The 19,023-nt window shown below is 48.4% G+C and overlaps 1 protein-coding gene across 2 annotated transcripts in view; it reads right to left on the bottom strand.

Moving 5' to 3' along the window:
* IGF2BP1 (insulin like growth factor 2 mRNA binding protein 1) overlaps window positions 1-18,823 on the bottom strand; it is a 38,839-nt gene extending 20,016 nt beyond the window's left edge. The window contains exons 1-2 of one of the 2 annotated variants that reach the window (XM_049702537.1): window positions 18,249-18,823; window positions 16,996-17,056 (exon numbers count right to left, since the gene is read on the bottom strand). In XM_049702537.1, the coding sequence (XP_049558494.1) occupies window positions 16,996-17,056; window positions 18,249-18,423 (236 nt within the window). In that variant the 5' untranslated portion in view covers window positions 18,424-18,823. The remainder of the gene's footprint in view (window positions 1-16,995; window positions 17,057-18,248) is intronic. The other variant, XM_049702536.1, reaches the window with a different exon arrangement.
* Window positions 18,824-19,023: the final 200 nt, after the last annotated feature.

The following is a 19,023-nucleotide window of genomic DNA, read 5'->3' as shown; positions in this document are numbered from 1 at the left end:
AGGATTTTTCAAACTTGCAGTAACACCATGCTCTTTCCATTCTGATCGGCCATCAAGAAGGTCACCGCCACTCCCCCAAGGTTTCTGGTGTCCAGCTGACGTGGCATCATTCCAGATTTTCTTGCCACCTACTAGGCACTGGGCCTGTGTTGTCCACAATACAGTAGCCATTAGTCTAGTCACGTGTAAGCTACTGAGCACTTCAAAGCAGCAACTGAATTTTTTCTTAAAATTAAAATGTTTGTATAATGTAACTTTTTCTTCTGTATATTTTATGAACTCTAAATACAGATCAACTGTTTCCAACGAAAATTTAGCATATGAATTGGGACAGGCCCTAACAGTAAAATAAAATACACACTGGGTTCCTAAGACTTAGTAGCCCCCCAAAAGTAAACGATCTCATTAATCATTTATATTGATTCCATATTGAACTAATAATCTTTTGAATTAACTTTAAAAGTAATTTTGAATTAATCTTCTACATTAATTTCACTTTTTTCTTTTTTAATGTGGCTATTAGAAGATTTACACTTACACACGTGGCTTGCCTCACACTTCTACTGGACAGTGCAAGGCACTACGCTGCAGTACACAGCATGGAGGGATGAAGAAGCCAGGTAAGGCTCCTGCTCTCAGGAGTTTACAGTCCAGCAGGGGACCCCAGTTTGGTTTTTTGTTGTTGTTGTTGTTTTGTGTTGTTTTGTTTGGCCATGTTGCGGGGCTTGCAGGATCTTAGTTCCCCGACCAGGGATCGAACCCATGCCCCTTCAGTGCAGGCGAGGAGTCCTAACCACAGGACTGCCAGGGAATTCCCCTCAGTTTGGTTTGGGATGGGAGAAGAGAACAGACAAGGTTAAGTGGGTTGGGGAGGTGGGCTGGCCACAGTACCCTTTCGGAAGTGGGTGATCCTGGGACTTCCCTGGTGGTCCAGTGGTTAAGATTCCATGCTTCCACTGCAGGGGGTGTGGGTTCGATCCCAGGTCGGGGAAGTTCTGGGTGCTACGCAGTGCGGCCAAAGAAAAGAAGTGGGTGATCTTGTTGACTTCTCAACAAGAGTCCCATGCGGCTGACACCGGAGAATAAGCACCGCCCCCCCCCAAAGCTGGCTCCCATCCCAGTTTTTTTCCCCCAGCTGGAAATCACACATAAAAGATGTCCTAACGTGCCAACCTCTGCCCTTTCCATAAGATCACCACTGACCTAGTCCTTCCTCTCCACCCTGCCTCCTTATCCCTGTAGAGTGGAGAGGTGGAGAAAAAAATAATTGTCTAGGAAAGCTTCTGAAGGGGGCGGACCTGGCACGCTCCAAGCATGGCAGTAGCTGAGAAAGCGGGCCAGGCTGGGGAGGGGAGGAGGAGCTGGCCCAATGCCCAGGGCTCCGTGCCAGGCTGATCCAGAGGCAGGGCAGCCAGACAGGCAGGCAGTCGGGTGGGTTGACCAGCAAGGTAGGGGCTGGAAAGGAAAACACTGACCTACTGGAAGGTGCAGGACCAAGCAGGGCAGATGCTACCACCAAGGGGTCAAAGTATCGGGGGGAGGAGCTGGAAAGCAGGGACACCACTGGAATGTATCTGTGGTCCCACGAACATGGTCTTTTAAAGGTATGAGGCACACACACACTGTCCCACATGTGCTCCTGAACCAATTCTGAGGATAGGAAGGAAAAGCAAATCTCGGGGAGAAACTCTGTGATGGACGACATTCCCTCTCTGGCAGGCTCTTGTGCTGTGTTTAATGTGCTCTTGGCCTACCTGGAGTCAGGGAAGAAGAGGGGGATTCACTAGGCCTCTTACATGACCAAGGACACACACACCCCATGAACCTGGCAATCGGAAGTTCCAATTGAAGAAAATCAGATTCCTACATTGAGGGAATAAGATTCATACACCGAGGTCTGAGAGGGTCTTAAATAGTCACCTTCATTTCATAGATGGAGAAACTGAGGCTCAGGAAAAGGAAAGAGACTTGGCAACGTTGAGGTAGGACTAGAACTCAGCTGGTTTATGCTGAGCTCTAGTCCTACCTGGTTTATGATGAGCTTATACCAGCCTCCTCCCAGGCTGGTTTATGCTCATCTCACCAAACTTCGCTCCTTTCTCTCTGACAAGAAGTGTTAACACAGCAGAAGTTGTATAGCCCCGATGTCAGCAGCAGGAAAAATGCCCATATCCTGTATGGCTAAGTGCATGCCAACTGGCTTTTACTGCATGCGGCTCCAATTTGGGCACAGGATTTAACTTGCAGAAGAGCTAACTGTACTATAATACGGCTGGATGACTGTCAGAGAGATTTGTTAGCAGGGAAAAAGTGTAGTCACCAAAAATTCTGTCTTGAAAAATTTCACGTTGGTTTGGGATAGGCAGGGCTGCAAAGGTGAGAGGCCGGTGGGAGGCGCCACCCGATGTTGGAAAGCAAGCAGAAGAGGAATAAATCCTTTGCTCAATTCACTCATCTCGGAAATACACCGTTTGACTAGAGAGAGCTCACGGGTTTTTTTTCTTGCCCATCTAGGCAGTGCCAGAGGAAGCCAAAACAGAAGCTGAGACAGTGGAGCTCTTTCCAGTCAAATTCCAAGTCAGCCTGGGCCAACTGCCACTCCCTCCCTCCACCGTGCTCTCTCTGCCTAGAACCGTGCTCTTTCACCTGAGGGGCTCCTAGAGCCAGAGCTGGCCTCCTGAGCCCTACACAGTGTGAAGTGCGAGGTGTGATGAAGCCATCAGATTCAACCTCATGCGTGGAGACAAACAGGAGAAGTGACCCAGTGTAAGCAGTGCAACCCTGTTGGTGCAGGCAGCGATGGTGTGGATAAGAAATTAACCACTGGGGACACTGCTCACCTGCCTTCTCTGGCTAGCAGTGGGAAGCATTTCCAGGATCTTCTTCGGGGGGTGGGGGGGTGGGGCAGCGGCGCGGGTGTTAATTTCCTCTGACAGAGGGTAAGGTGGAGGGGACCTAGAAAGACCACTTCCTGCCCCAGCCTCACTAGAGACGTTGGTTTAGCTCACCCCCCAGTGGAGGTGTCAGCATCTCTCCAGAAAGCTTAAGAGACAAAAGGTCTGGCACTCTGGGGCCCAGAGACCTGGCTGAGGGTGGAGCTGACACCCCGAGGAAAGCCCTGCGGGGCATGCCTCGGAAATGGAGCAAGAGGCTCTCTCCTCAGGAGGGACTGGCAAGCTTGGAAGCACAGCTCCAGGCTAGGATTTGGAGGCAGGGAAGCAAAGAAAAGGATACTAGACCAGACTCAAGAGAAATCAGTTTTCTGCAACTCACAATTTGCACTGAGAAAGACCCTAGTGGAGTTTGGGTACTTCTTGGAATTGTCAGTGTTCCTGCTAAAGGATAAGAATGCATGCCAGCATACGTTGAAAAATACGAATTCACCCTACTAGTGGAAAGGCGCTCTGGTGTGACCCTCCAACAGGAGGTTTAACAACCTCACGGAAGCCTTGTCTCCTCTCCACGGCTGCCAACACAGACCTGTTGGTGGCCGAAAACTTCAGGAAGCTGCTGTTTGTTTCTTTCCAGCGTGTAGGTCTTCATCAGAATAACTCTCTTCTGACATGGACACCTACCCTGAGTTCTGCCCTCGCTTGTGCGGGAGCAAAATGCCCTCTCTGTAGAGGTCTTTCTCCCCAGCCCCAGCCTCTGCCAGGGCGTCACGACAGCACCATTCGAGACGGTTCTCATCCATCCTGGGGGGAGCAGGGGCAAGGTCTCTAACAGCCCAAGGGACGGCGAACACGGCCTTTCAGGAGGCCGGCAGAAAGCAGGCGCGGGCAGGGCAATTGAGAAAGAGGTGCCGGGGAAGGGCGGCAGCAGCTGAGAGTGGGGGAGGGCTGGCAGCAGCTGGGGGGGAGGAGGGGAGTCCTCATGAACGGGCAATTGAGAAGGGCCGAGCAGCTGAGCGGCCGGGCTGGCGTCGCCGGGCCTGTGCCCCACGTGGGCCGGCCCCTTCCCCCAGCCCCTCTCACCTCACCCAGGGGAAGCTGAACGCCCGGCCCCGCACCCCGGCCGCTGGGTGGGCCGAGTCGGCAGAGCACAAGGAGGGGGACAGAGGATGTCCCCGGGGGCCCCCTCTGCTGCGGGGCCCGGCGGTCTAGAACGTTCTGCCGCCAGAACCCCCTCGGCGTCCCGACTCTCCCCAGCCCGTCCCACCCGGCCCAGGGGGCCCTGGGCTACGCGCGCAGGGCCCGGAGGGGGAGGGGACACGCGCCGGGGGCTGCCGGGTGGGGGTGGGGACCAGGACTTTGCCCTTTGTCTCTCTCTCTCTCCAGAGCCACCGGCCGAAACCCGACCCCATCAGTGAGCCAGGCAGCCAGCGAGGGGCAGGCTCCCCCTCCGGGGTCCTTTAGTAAATCCAGACCCGACCTCCCCGTGGTCAGGGCTGACTGAGGTGGTCCTGTGGGGGAGGGGGCTTCCCGCCTGCGAACAGGCCTGCAAGCATTTAAGTGGGAACCGGCTGGGGGCAGGGGGCTGGGAGGGGGCTGGAAGTGGGGCCGCAGAAGCAGAAGGGGAGAAAATGGCCCGGGAGGCGGCATTCCTTGGAGACCTCGGCTGGGCTGTGGGAGGAGGCAGGACCCGGGCGGGAGGCCTCCCACTGAGAAGGCAGGAACTGAGGCCTGGGAGTGGGGTGGGCTGGGGGCGCAGAACCAAGACGCCTTCCGGGCCTCGAAAAAAAGACCCTCCTCTCCCAGGGCGTTCTGGGAGCCGCTACAGAAAATTTATAATCGAAGAGTCACACCTCCATGCAGAGTAGGGCATTTGTCTGGGGATGCGAATGACCTTCTTTTGTCTGCCCCCTTGGGGTGTCATCAATTACTGATAGTCTTATTAATAACTCACGTTTACACAGTACTTTAGGGTTTACAATCCACACTCTCCTATGAGCCTAGAACACAGGTTGATTTGAGCCTCTAAACCACAGAAGACTGAGAATATTTTTATTTCCATTCTGCAATTCAGGAAGAAGCTCAGAGAGGTTAAGTGCCTAGTCCCAAGGTGACACTAGCCAGCCACTGTCACCACACCATGAAGCCGGCTCCTGCTCCTCAGGGAAAGGTAACTGGGTTCTCGCTCCTCAAAAGCATGTATGAGCTATGAATTATGATTCTGCAGGCTTGTAACAAAGGTCAACTCTTTGTCCCTTCCTGCGAGGAGGAGGGGGGATGGGAGGGGAAGCCACTCGATCCCTGCGCCCTTCCCCCCAACCTCTCATTTTCCCCAGGTTTGAACCCAAACAAAAGGAAAGGGGAAGGGGAAAAAAAAAAAATTAGCCCAAAGCGCCAGCCCTGGCACCTAGAGGAATGCCAAAGGATGGAAGCTCTTAGAACTCAAAATAGCTACCAGCTTTTTTTTGCGGGGTTCATGGAGATGGGGAGGCTTCATATGAGGACACGAGGCCCAGGAAGATACTGACCCCAGATCCCACAGTGTGCACACATCTGGCAGAAGGGCAAACCGAGGTTGACGCCTGAATCCTAAACCACTCAAGTCCTTCTCCACTTCATTCAGCCCCCTTTCCATGGTTTTTCACTAAAAGCAGAATTCCCATTTCCCATGATAGCTGCCCAGACAAGGGGAGAATGTTCTTAGTTTTCTTCAACCATTCAAGATTGCCTGAACATCCCAATGGTGAGAGGAAAAATAATGCAAGGCGAGTATGAAACACCTACGGAGGAAGGAGGCTCAGAGCAGGGAGAAGTTAATGTTGGGCATGTTTTTATTTGCTAGCCTTATGCTCTCCCCCGCAAAACATTCAACTTCTCTGAATGTTAGAGGATCAGCTATTCCCACCTTCTAGGAGAGCTCGGCCTTGAAGGTAGAAAGGCCTGGGTTTGAAACCCAGCACCAGTATTCAAGGTATGACCTTGGCTAAGTTACCATAACCACTCAGAGTTCCAGCTTCTTCTTCTGTGGAATGAAGACTAATGCCTGCAGCGTTCTTAGGATTCAATGAAGGAACAGTGCCTAGCTCTGAGTAGACAGATAGTCAATAAACGCTCCCTATTATTTTTTTTAAAGCATTTTTAAAATATTTATTTATTTATTTTTGGCTGCGTTGGGTCTTTGTTGCTGCACGTGGGCTTTCTCTAGTTGCGGTGCATGAGCTCCTCATTGCGGTGGCTTCTCCTGTTGCAGAGCACGAACTCTAGGTGAGAGGGCTTCAGTAGTTGCCGCACATGGGCTCAGTAGTTGTGACTCGCGGGCTCTAGAGCGCAGGCTCAGTAGTCGTGGCCCACAGGCCTAGCTGCTCCACGGCATGTGGGATCTTCCCGGACCAGGGCTCGAACCCGTGTCCCCTGCATTGGCAGGCGGATTCTTAACCACTGCTCCACCACGGAAGCCCTGTGCTGCCTATTATGGCAGAAGGAACTCGTCTTTTGACCCACAGCACGTCACACAGAGCTCTAGAGAAAAGAAGATGCTCAATAAGGGAAATTACGGACATCTGCCATACTTACCTGGGGGCCTCTCCCCACTAGGATGCCATCCCTCTCTTCCAGAAGAGTTGTCTTCCCACAAACATCTCCCTGCCTGTCCACAGTGCTCTCCTGAATCCACTCCTATTTTTTCTGCCTGTCCTCCAAAAACACAGCTTAAGCTCACTCAAAGCCTACCTCCTGTTAGTTCCTGAGGTTGTGTGCCTCTCATTGCTGTCCCACAGCTTTTCCTGGATCTAAAGTGAAAACACTGGAGGGCAGGAATTTTATCTTGCACCTCTTTTGTGCAGCTCCTCCTCCCTATATCTCCCTTCCCTGCCCTGAAAAAGACCCAATAATGCTAAATAAAAACCCAATAAATAATCAAATGTTTAATTCAGGAGAGGGGTCAGGCAAAGACCCCCATTTTATACAGAATGAGGAGGTGGCCACCATGTAAGAAACAAAATTGGTGATCTTTAAATATGGCCAGAGGGAGGCGGGAATGGGGTGTTACTGTTTACTGGGTACAGTTTCAATCTTGCAAGATGAAAAGAGTTCTAGAGACGAACGGAGAGGATGGTTGCACACCATTGTGAATGTTCTTAATACACCCGACCTGTACACTTAAAAATGGTAAATTTTACGTTATGTGTATTTTACTATGTAAAATTATTTTAATTATTTCATATTAATTTTAATTTTTAATATAAAAATTTAATTTGAAATTTAGGTGCGTTTTTTTTGGCTGTGACATTCAGCTTAGCAAAATAAAGAATAAAAAAATAAAAAAGGATAGAGGTGGAAACCTAAAAGCTCCTGGAGAAAAATGATCTGATAAATTGTATTTCTTTGCCATCTCATCTCCACTGTAAAGACCAAGGTCTTTTGTTTGTTCTTAATTATATTTCTATAACCTGGCAGAGGGCATGTCAGTAGCAGACTCTGGGGCTTCTCTGGTGGCACAGTGGTTAAGAATCCGCCTGCCAATACAGGGGACACAGGTTCGAGCCCTGGCCAGGGAAGATCCCACATGCCGCGGAGCAACTAAGCCCGTGCGCCACAACTACTGAGCCCACGTGCCACAAGCACTGAAGCCCTTGCGCCTAGAGCCCGTGCTCCGCAGAAAGAGAGGCCACCGCAATGAGAAGCCCGGGCACCACAACAAAGAGTAGCCCCCGCTCGCTGCAACTAGAGAAAGCCCGCCCGCAGCAACGAAGACCCAACACAGCCAAAAATAAATAAATAAATACATTTATTAAAAATAAATAAATAGTAGACTCTGAATAGATAAAAATAAGTGGGTGCACGCATACATGTGTGAATGAATGCATGATTAGAAGTACCAAGCTTTGGAGCAATATGCAAGCTAACAAATGTCTACACCATGTTAAATATTTTCTTGCATGATTTAGTTGTAAATATGTATTTTTAAAATTTACACCCCACTCCATCTCCAAAAAATGGCTAATGACTGACTGGCAAGAGCCCCACACACCCAGGCTAAAGTGGCTGACCATGTGATGTTCTGAAGAGGAGAACAAAGGAACTCCGGCCTAGACAGGCATCATTCCTCTTCTAGTTAGAAGTGTAGGGAATTCCCTGGCGGTCCAGTGGTTAGAACTCTGCACTTCCAATGCAAGGGGCAGGGGTTCGATCCCTGGTCGGGGAACTAAGCTCCCCCATGCCGTAAGGCATGCCCCCCACCCCCACAAAAAAAAAGAAGTTTAAAGGAAACTACTCAAGATGGTCAGGGGCAAGGGTGGGAAAGTGAAAGAAAGATGATCCGAGAGATCTGTGAGGTTATGAGGTTCGTGAAGATCATTTTATTCCACCTCTTGCCTCCCACAGCTTATTCTGGACAGATATCACTCCACTCTATTCTAAAAAGTCAGCAGAAGCGGCTTTGAATCAAATGGTAATAAACGTTGGGAGGAAACCTCTCTATATAAAATAACTTCAGTCAGCTAGATTTTCCCTTCTACATTAAATAAAAGGTTGCTGGAGTGGACACTCTAGAAAAGTGAAGAGACTGTTCTTCTTAACCCTGCCGTCTCCGCAGCCAACATCCTATTTACATCTCATCCTCGCTCAGAACACACTGGCTGCAGCCACCAACAGCCACGTCTGTGAAGGATCATCTTTGCCCTTTAATTTAGGGTTCTGTCTCCAAATCCTGCCAAAGCAACTGCTATTACAGTTGGACTTCTCCTCCCAAGCAACTCAGAGACCTGGAGGAGGAAGTGGCATAAATACGTCTAACTCTGAATAGATAGCCTCACCAAGCTTACTCCACCCAACAGCCCCACTCCAGTTCCTCTCTCCCCGCATTTTCTCCTCCTCAGAGTACCTGATGGAAAGGTGACAAGCCCCAAGCAATCCCAAATGCCACTCCAGAAAAGAGGCAACACACATCATTCCGCATAAACTAATTGTAAAACCCTTTATAGTAACTGAATAAAGTCACAAGCCTGTTAAATGGCCTAAAACCACATCCGGATTGGAAGCCCTTCTCCCCACCCCACTAAGAGAAGATTCAACCTTCATTCCCTGGACTGAGATGTGGAAAGGGGCTATATGTCTGTGGGTTTGTGAGTTTGTACCTTTGGGGCAGGGAGGGCTGAAAAAAGCAAGTGGACATCAAAGTGGGTCCTGAGCACCCCTTTGGGGACTGTTTCCAGACCAGGTAGAGAAACTGAGACCACTGTGGCTTTGCTATCTAAGAGGCACGGGAAGGGGAGCCATGGCAGTCACTTCCTCCGCATCCAAGGGTCCCCAACTCCTGAATGCCTACTTTGTTAGCTTAAGCAAGAAGGGAACTTCAAGACAAACATGCCCATCTCCTACCAGATAGGGGAAGCTGCCCATTTCTTCTTCCTCAGACCCCCAAAAGGACTTACACAGTCCCCTTCATCCTGAATTCTTATAACACCTCATCTGCAGAATTAGGATAGTTCTCCTCTCATCAAAGTCCTACCCTACATGCACTTTTGACAGGAGCACCAAAAGTGTGAAATTTCAGCGAGGAACCTGGCCCAGGTTGAGGGCATCAACGTTGCAATGTATGCTCCATTCTCCTAAGAGGATGGTTAAGAGACAGTGGTAAGGGGCTCTTGAGGGTTGCCCTGATGAGCTTCATCTCCTTCTCCCAAAAGGTGGCCTTTCCTTTCAGCACACAGGTGATCAAAAGCATCCTGCACACAAATCCCCCTCAATATGCCTATCCATCATCGTTCCACACAAAATACACGCCATATCCGCAGAAGTGTACCTGAACACCGTACCTGTTGCCTTAGATATATGGCCAAGCTGTTACACACAGTCCAAAGACAGGAGGCACAGGTCCACATGGGAAACAAATAATAGCTAATGCGTAATAGCACCAGCTTACAGTTAAGGCAATGACGGCTCAAGGAGGTTAAGTAACTTTTCCAGTTTCCCAGTCATTGCCTGACTCCAAAACTCTTGTTTTTGAGCACTGAGCTCTCCTGGAGAGACCTTTCCTCCACACTCCTGTAGGATTGAGTGAGGGACCTAGGGTAGGTCATGAGACTCTGACCTAATAATAGAGCTTCCTCCCTCCTTGAGCCTCAAGAATTCTGAAAATGATTCCTGTCCTCCCTGCTCCTGTTGCCAAAGAACTCAGACTCCACAAACAACCTTTACACAAGACAATTTTTTAAAAAATTTCTAAATTCTCCGATTTCTCCTCTTAAAGATTCTAACTATATCCAATCAACTAAACTATGCAATCACACCTCACTTAGACTTAACATTTTCCATTTCAGGTGGCCAAAACATCTGGATGAAGGACTAATTTTTTAACTGAAACTAACGCAAAATGAATAAAAATTGAAGCCTTCCTTAACCCACTTTTCCTAAGGAAACGGTGAAAGGACTGACTGGAATCCACAAGACAGATACATTGGAGAGGGAAAGAGAAAATGAAGAGAGATCCTCCACTTCTCCTGTCTCCACAACCTTCCCCCTAAACTATGGCCAAAATTCCCACCCATCCTGATGGGTCACTTATATGCCTTTAGCCACCAAAATGCCACTTGTCTATTAATCAGACTTGTCCTAGGGGTGTTGAAAATATCTGGACAATCCAGTCAAAAATTCTTTTACTCATCCAGCTTCTTGCTCTGTATTTCATCCAAAAGCAGTTTACTGGTGGGCTCGCCATGCTCTCTGCTCTCTGCCACACGACCAGAACATCAAATCCTGGAAGCCTGGACTTCTGCACTAGGACTGCATTTCTGGTGGTGTTTGTTCTGTATACAGTTACATTTCAGTGTTTCGCAATCAGGTTTTCTCCAACTATATTAAAATGAGGTCCAGACCTACTTTTCTCCTGTGATTTACCCATTATCAACACACGTTTGATTTCAGCAGTCTGCGTTTAGGGTGAAAGCTTGTTCCAGCCTGTTGTTCCTTCATTCCATGACTATTTATTGCAAACCTACTGGCTGCGAAGGAGAAGCAGGTCTTACAAAGCTGGCTCTGCTTGTTCAATACTAGGATGACCCCTTGGACCCACTAAAAAGTACAGAGCCCCCTTTGAACAAACTCAAGTTCTTCTACTAGAATGCAGTTAACAAACTGGGGACTGGACATCTCCCTGCTGGCGATGCGCCCTTGAAATGGTTTGTGTTGTCACAGGCACTCTCCTGGTTGATCATTTTCTAGCTAAATCAAACTTTTATCAATAACCAAAAAAGCATACATTTTGATTCCACGTTTTTTGAGGAGACCTTTTCTTATTTGTTTTGACAGACATTTAAAAAGGTGTGGACTGGGCCCAGGTGGAAATGGTATTATGCAAATTTGACATTAACATGGAGTCAAACACTGACTGAGACCCCGAGAAAGATCTTCAAAGCCTCACCAGTGGCCAAATGGAAGACCTGTTGTCAATCTTTTACAACATAAATAAAACCCATCATAGAACCTCTGGTTACTATTACTCCCTTTGTTATTGTTTCAGTCAGCCTTTGGAACATGGGGACACACAGTCTATCTACTGAAGATTACAGATTATGCGACGCTGTTAACTCTCCAAGGTTCTATGCCCCATGGCCAGGGGGCCTCAGCTCCTGGGAGAGGGCAACAGTTAACATGGACTTCCATTTTCTCTCCACCTCTCCATCCTCTTACTTTCCCCTGACCTGCTCTTTTCCTCCCTCCCCTGACTCTTCACTCCACAATCACCCTCCAGCCTTTAGCTTTTGCCTTAGAATGTAAAGGGCTTGAGACAGCGCGGGCGCTGGAAGGTCTGCACCGCGGGGCCTGGGACCTCTCCCAGTGGGGAAGGCTGGGGAAGCCGCGGCGAGGTTTGGGATCTGGGGGCTCCCAGGACGAAGGCGAGGCTGTGGGCCGGCGCGCCGCAGCCAGGGGTCTCGGGACCCTGGGAAAGGAAGCCCTCGCCGGAGACCCAGGCCTGCGGATGTTCCCGGGCAGGGGCTGGTTCAAAGGCAGGCGAGGGCCCCTGCGCGGAGCGGGCAGAGATTGCGAGGCCGGGGCTGGGCTTGGTCTGCGGCGGGCGGGGAAGGGCAGCGGGGCCGGCGCGGGCTCTCCAGGAAGCGCCTCCAGCGCCGCCGCGACTTTCTCTGTTTTTTGAAAAAGCGAAGGGAAGGCAGGCAACTCCGAAAGCAAAAATCGCCTTGCCCTGGGCTGAATCTACCACCCGTCTTCCAAACCTGGTGTCTGCGACCCCCTCTCCCGTGGGTCGCTGTGCGCCTCTAGCCGCTCCTCTTTAAAAGGGAAGCGGGCAATCCACCCCAACCCCCATCTCCCTCCCTCTCCCTCCCTCTCCCTCCCTCTCCCTCTCTCTCTCTCTCTCTCTCTCTCTGTCTCCCTCTCCCTCTCTCTCTCCTCTCTCTCTCTGTCTCCCTCTCTCTCTCTCTCTCTCTCTCTCTCTCTCCCTCTCTCTCCCTCTCTCTCTTTTTTTCTCCCCGTCTGGAATTTCCAACCCAGGACTAACTCGTCTGATTTTTCCAGTCTCCCCTGCTGCTTTTTTCCTCCTCCTCTTTTCTCTCCCAAACACTCCCATCCCAAAATCTAAGCTGCACTTTCTGGAAGGCATTAGCCACATTTTAAGAATCTTTTAAGAGGATGGGGAGCGAACAAGACTGAATTTAAATTCTAACAGCTGGCAAAATGTCTGTTCTTCAAACGCCTTTGCTTCATACATTTATTCTAATAACAACATCACCAACACTACCACCCCCCCACACACACGAAAACCAACACAGGTACAACCAATACATATCTCTTCAACACAAAAACGCTTAGACTTCTACAAATAGCACTTAGGTCTCCCTCTTTTCACTTAACTAAAATTTTAATGTTTTAAAATTTTATACTCACTAGCCAATCTCAATGGTATCTTTGTCAACTGGCTGTTACACATTATAGAATAAATAAGCTCAAAAAATAAGCCTTAAAAGTACCCAAACACATAAAATATGATTCAAATAACATATATTAAGGTAATTTAAAAAGATTAGAAGCTCTGGACCTTTGAATCAAGATTCTTCCAATGGGAATGTCATGTATTTTGTCTCTAAAACATAATTACAAGAAAGAATGTTTTGCTCTTGTTCCAGCAAAATCTATGCCATTAAAACTTTACATTTGAAACAGCTAACTATACTTTGAATAAATTAGTGATGGGAATTACAATTCTTCCCCCTCTTTACTCAAAAGTTCTCCATCTGGGAAACCACTGGAGTAAAATTTCATCTTTCTACTTTGGGTTAGAAAATAAAGTGTTCTGGAAACCTACAACTCTTCCAAAGGATAATCATATACCACTGTCTTTAGGAAAGTCACCTTGAAATACTGAGCACTAAATAACAAGTTAAAGATTTCTCTAGCAGTGAAAAAAACTTAATTTATGAATTTGTAAACATTTATTTTCTAGGTGAAAATTAAAATGGGTAAAGTGAATTGATTTCCACCTTTCCTCCAAAGAACGCAGAAAAATTAAGAATCAACTTATTTAAAACTGAAAAACTTGATATTAGTAAGAAAACCTTTTGACTAAAAGTGTCACAAACCGTTTCTACTTTAAACTTACTAGTTGATTATCTGGTCAGACATATCTTTCAACCATAACCACTAAGGCAAAAGTGCCTGCAAGTACTCCCACCCTAGTACTTGTCCTCCTTTATAGTTGTTTTTTAAAGACATTCCCTTGTTTCTTAACAACCCCCATAATTAATTTTCAGCCCATAAGAACAATTTTCCTTAAAGGCAAACCCATTTCTGAAGGCAAAATTTTTGTCTGTTTTGAAAACATTTAGTGATCCAATTATTTCTTCAGAGTCTCCACAAATCACTTAAAAATATTTTTGCCACTTACGAGACATCCCTTTGCAGAGATTTTTAAAGCAACTAACTTCAGAAAATTAAACCATAAGATCAGAATTAAGTTTGAATACTTCTCTTCTGAGAGTTCTCACACTTATAGGGCTAGGAGACCAATTTTTGTGTGCTTTTTGATATTTAGAAATTTAAGGGAAAGTGTTATTAGCCCACCTCATTTTAAGTCAGAGAAAACAACCATTAATCTGCCTAAGGAAATCAAAGTCTTTAACTTGAACACGTTTCACCTAGAGAAATGCAGTACATCTCTTCACTTCTTTTCTTAACAGCAACAACTTTTATTTTGATGACACCAGTGGACAGGAGGTATGCTATCTTTAGGCCACATTCCTCTAGAAAAAGGCACACACAGTGGCAAATGAAACAAAAATTTAATTCCCTTTTAAGGAATTTTCTCCCCAAATACCCAAGCCTCACTAACATGATACCCCTCTACCTTAACTACTCAAGTGTCTTAAAAACAAACAAACAAAAAAAACATACAAATCCTTTCCACAACTGTCTTTAAAATGCTTTTGGTTTTCCTCCTTTGTCCTAATACTTGACAGTGAATATATACAAATTCTCAACAATAAGCTGAAACTCTTGACCAAAATTCCAACACTGACTAAGAGGGTATTTGGGAAGGTGATCTCAGAGAAATTTAACGCCACCCATTTTAAAAATTCAACTTAATGTTTTCAGTTTTTCAACTTAAAGTTCAGTCTCTTGAGTTCTTAAAAAGGAATAAATTATATTTAGCAAATAGATACAAGGTTAAAACAAAATATATTAATACTTCAAAATCAGTTAGAGTTAACTGCTAAAAAATATTTTATCATTTTCTTGATAACCCCCCTCTTAAAAAAAAAAAAAGAGGAACATTTAGGTTGCCAGGTTTTTATGAATCTCTTAGAAATGTTTAAAAAGTCATAATTCATTTGGAACTGGGTACATCAAGAAGAGTTCTCTTCTATTTTAAACAGTTAAAACAATATATATATATATACACAAAAATATACCTATATATGCACCATTGTTCATTTTGCTTAAAATATATTAGTCATAATTAATTAACTAGTTCCTGTTCTATACATCATGAGACTGAAAAAGCCAGGAACAAACCAACTGAAGAAATACTTTCAGACAGACTAAAAACACATACCACAACATGCTTCCTCAAAGAACACAAAATGATAGAGAGCAAACTGACTTCATGAAAACAAACTTTCTTTTTTTAAATCCTAAAACTTCAAAAATTGATTCATTCTAGAAAAATGAAGTGCCTTACCACCACTCAGAAAAAAATAAAACACAACTGACTCAATGTTTGTGCTCAAAAATTATTTCAGGAAGGGGGTGAGAATACACAAAAGATTGAATATGGGTGTGGAAGGGAAGATTTTGTACCCACTCCTCACAAACCCCACCCCTTCCCAACTCAAAGGAGCCCTCAGTAATACATTTTGGAGGGAACAAGAAGGAGCCTAAAAATGGCTTTAAAGCAAGCAGATGGCTTAGGGGAAAAGACCCATAAACACTGTGCACCATGAAAATTAAAATATAAATGTTTTGCGTTCCATTTCATCACATTTTGCTATTTTCTTGCTTATCACTTTATTCCCTTTAAAATTTAAACCATCCTTTAGAGCAAAAGAAAAAAATTCCATATATTTCAGAATTCCAGTTATTCTGGTTATTGTCCATCAACATGTTTCAAACACTTAGCTTTCAGGTCAAATATCCACTATCTTCTCAGTAGATCTACTGATGTCAGTGTACATAGCTCTCTCATTCCCATCTCCAGGAAATGCTTCCAAATAATAAATAAGACTTTTTTTCTTTCTTCCGATTTTATTGTCTCTTTACTCCTAACTCTAATTGCCTTTCCAATAACAAAGTATTTCAAGCACTTGAGGTTACATCACAAGCTCTATAAACATAGTTACAAGCCATATTGATCATCTATAGAAACAATAGTTCCAAGTTACTTAAGTATCTCAAGCTAAACCACGGAACAGATTTTTCTCACATTAAACTTTCTAGACTCTCTTAACTGCCTTCAGAAAAACACAGCCACCCACCTCCACCTTCCCACCCAGAAAAGGCCAGGAACTATTCTAAAATGTAGCAAGTTTCCAGTTGAAATGAGGGGAGAAAGCGAAGAGAAGATCAAAGACTTACTGGGGGCTGCAACATGAGAGAAAACTCTGCACTGTCAACATGTTTAAAGTCAGGTCTGAGAAAGCAGAAAGACTGCCCTTATACTTCCCAGCCAGAGTTCAATGAAAGATCTGAACCATGAATCAGCTTTGGGGATAACATGGTAAGAGTTACCCCCTTTGCTCAAGTGAGGATAGGAAGGTATTGGAACACACTCTCTCTTTCTCTCCCTCTCTCTCTCCCTCTCTCTCTCTCTCTCTCTCTCTCTCACACACACACACACACACACACACACACACACACACACACCCCATTCATCCAGGGAGTTCTAGACCCTCCAAAGAGCCCCAGCTCACAGCCTGAACACAAAGCTCTCACCCCAGATGGTCGGTCCCCTTGCAACAATGGACTGAAGGAGTGGGGGTGGGGGGCTCAGAAAGGATAGTACAGCCAAAGCATATTTGCAAAATCCAGTTGGGAGGGGAGGATGTGTGATGGGAGGGACTAGAGATAGGTGTCTGTGAAAAAATAATGTCTTTGCCTGTTGCAGAAATATAAATAAAGCACAGAATTCTTTGGGTGGCAGGAATTCATTCCACTTCCCCTAGGGAGTCAAAGGGGACCCCCTCCCAATCCACTTAAGAATTATGGTGAGGGAAGGGGGGGAAAAACAGTCCTGCTAGAAACTTGCTGAATGTCCATGAGTCTCAACTCTCTAAAGATTTTTAGCTTCCCCACAAAAATGGTCCCACACACCATGAACAAACTCCACAAGGTTCCTCCTCTATTGATTTTTCTCGCTTTTACTTCTCCAAGTAACATCTCCTAGCCCACCCCAGCCTCAGCCTTTTTTTTTTTTTACAAGCTGTAAACCACCCATTACAAGATCTTAGCCAATCTTCCCTCCCTGCCCCCAACATCCGGAGTTGGGGGTGGGAAGGCCAGTAATGGGTTTCTTCCACTGGAGACACTATGGACCCCTGAACACAGCCTCTCAGCGCCCCCAGGCTGACCCCCTCCCCAGAGAAGAGCTCTTTCCTACCTTTGTTTTTTGGGGACGGAGTGTTCAATCTCTAGGCGTTTTCCTTGCAGCTCCACTTTCCCTAAAGATTAAATTGAAAAAGACAACATGAGAGCTTGGACGGCGGGGGTGGGGGGGGCGGCAAAAGGAAGGAGAAATCAGAGTAATTCAGGAGTTACTGGGATTTGAGATCTTCCTAGGAATCCAGGTAGTGGGTTCCGCAGCCGGATGCGAAAAGGTCGCCTGGGGAATGGTGGACTCTCTAAATTCATTACCGTGTTTTCTGAATTTTTGTTTTGTTCTCTCACTGAGGTAGCCGAGTAGTGGACGGCTCTGGGAGCCGGATCTGGGGGAGGTGCGAGGGCGTCCGTCCGTGTGGGCCGGCTGCCTTTACGGCTCCCAGATGTGGGGAGAAGGGGCCGAGAAAGGGCTCCCCCGTTTCTCCCAAAGTCTGTGGCGGGAGGTGGGGGTGGGGCTGCAGAATGAAACTTTATTTTCCTGTCGAACCAGGGAGAAGGGCTTCGGGCGGCGGGGTGGTCACCTGTCGGGGCCGGCCGGTTGGCGAGGTCCGGGGGAGCGGAGCTGGGCCCCGCGAGGAGGGTCCCCGGCGGCCGCCGCGCGCTCCTCTCGGCCCAGCCTGGGCGTCTCGGGAAGCAGCATGGCGACCCGCCGCCGCCGCCGCCGCCGCCGCCGCGCCACCCCGCTCACGCCCCACTTTCAAATCAAAATGGCTCAAGCCCCGGGCCCTGGGCGGTAGGCGGGACCCCGCTCCTCTCAGGTCAGGCCCGAAGGCTGCCGTCCCCACGGAAACCCTGGAGGTCGGGAGCGGAGCGGGGACCCCTTCCCAGCCCGGAAAGGCCTACGGCGGAGGAAGGCGAGGGGGTGCGCACGGGGTGGGGGCGTCCAGCCTCGGACACCGAGGGACTGACGTAGGGCGCCCAGACTGAGTTCGCCTCGGTGGCGAGCCCCCCCCAACTCCTGCCAACAGGGGCTCCCGCCCCGTCGGTTGGGGGCTAGGAGAATCACCTCACTAAAGCCTCCAGCTCTTCATCTCGGGCTAAGAGGAAGGGGCGAGGAAAGACGGATATTTCCGCGCGAGGGGCCAGCGAGGGGACGCAGGGGGCGTCGGAGAAGGTGGATGGGAGTCGGTACCGAGGCCAAGCCCCGCAGGCCGGGGGCAGAGAGGAGTTGGCGGGCAAGGAAATAAGAGGAGCAGGTCCCCGTAGTTTAGGCATTTCGCGGTGCTTTTTCCGGGGAGGTGGGTGCACTCTTACCGGAGAAAGTTTCGATGGCCTTCATCGCCCAGTGTTCGTCGGGGCAGTCCACGAAGGCATAGCCGGACTTGACCAAGAACTGGCCGCTGTAGGAGATCTTGTGCTCCGCAAACACTTTCTCCAAGTCCGCGGGGGTCACGCTCTCGTTGAGATTGCCGATGTACAGCTTGTTCATGGTGGCGGTCTCGGGCAGGACGCAGTCCTGGGCAAGGCCGAGCGGGCGGGCGCGGGCGGCGAGCCTCCTAGGCCGAGGCGGGAGGCGGCGGCAGCAGACGCAAACTTTCTTTGCACCCCACCCCTGAAGTTGTCCGGAGCCGAGGAGGGGAAGGCGGCCGGAGGGCGCGCAGAGGTCGCGGGAGAGTTCGGGGAGGCCCGGGAGAAGTGCCCGCGGCGCGCTGGGAGGCGGACGACGCGGCGCGGCTCCTTCCCTTCTGTCCGAAACCCCTCCAAGCGGGCTGGTGTGTCACGTTTCTCCGCGGCCGCCCTGGCGCCGCCTCTAAATAAAATCGACTTGAAAAAAAAAATGGAGCGGAAAAAAAAAAAAAAAAAAGGCGAAGCCACGTGGTGAAAGCCCCCACCCACCCTGCAGGGGAAGACCCCCGACGCCTCTGGGCCCTTGGGCCCTCCAACCTGGCCCAGCCCACCAAACTCCCGGCCGGGGGGGGGGAGGGTGCCTCTCAACTCACCCCCCGGGTAAGTTGGGCTGGTGGGGGCTGTTTTCCCGAAGCTCTACTTGCCCCCTCCCCCTTGCAAGAATCTGGCCCCTAGGGAGGCG

The sequence above is a fragment of the Orcinus orca genome, chromosome 19 (genome assembly GCF_937001465.1).
Source record: "Orcinus orca chromosome 19, mOrcOrc1.1, whole genome shotgun sequence".
Taxonomy (NCBI): domain Eukaryota; kingdom Metazoa; phylum Chordata; class Mammalia; order Artiodactyla; family Delphinidae; genus Orcinus; species Orcinus orca.
This window is presented reverse-complemented; position numbering and strand designations above follow the sequence as displayed.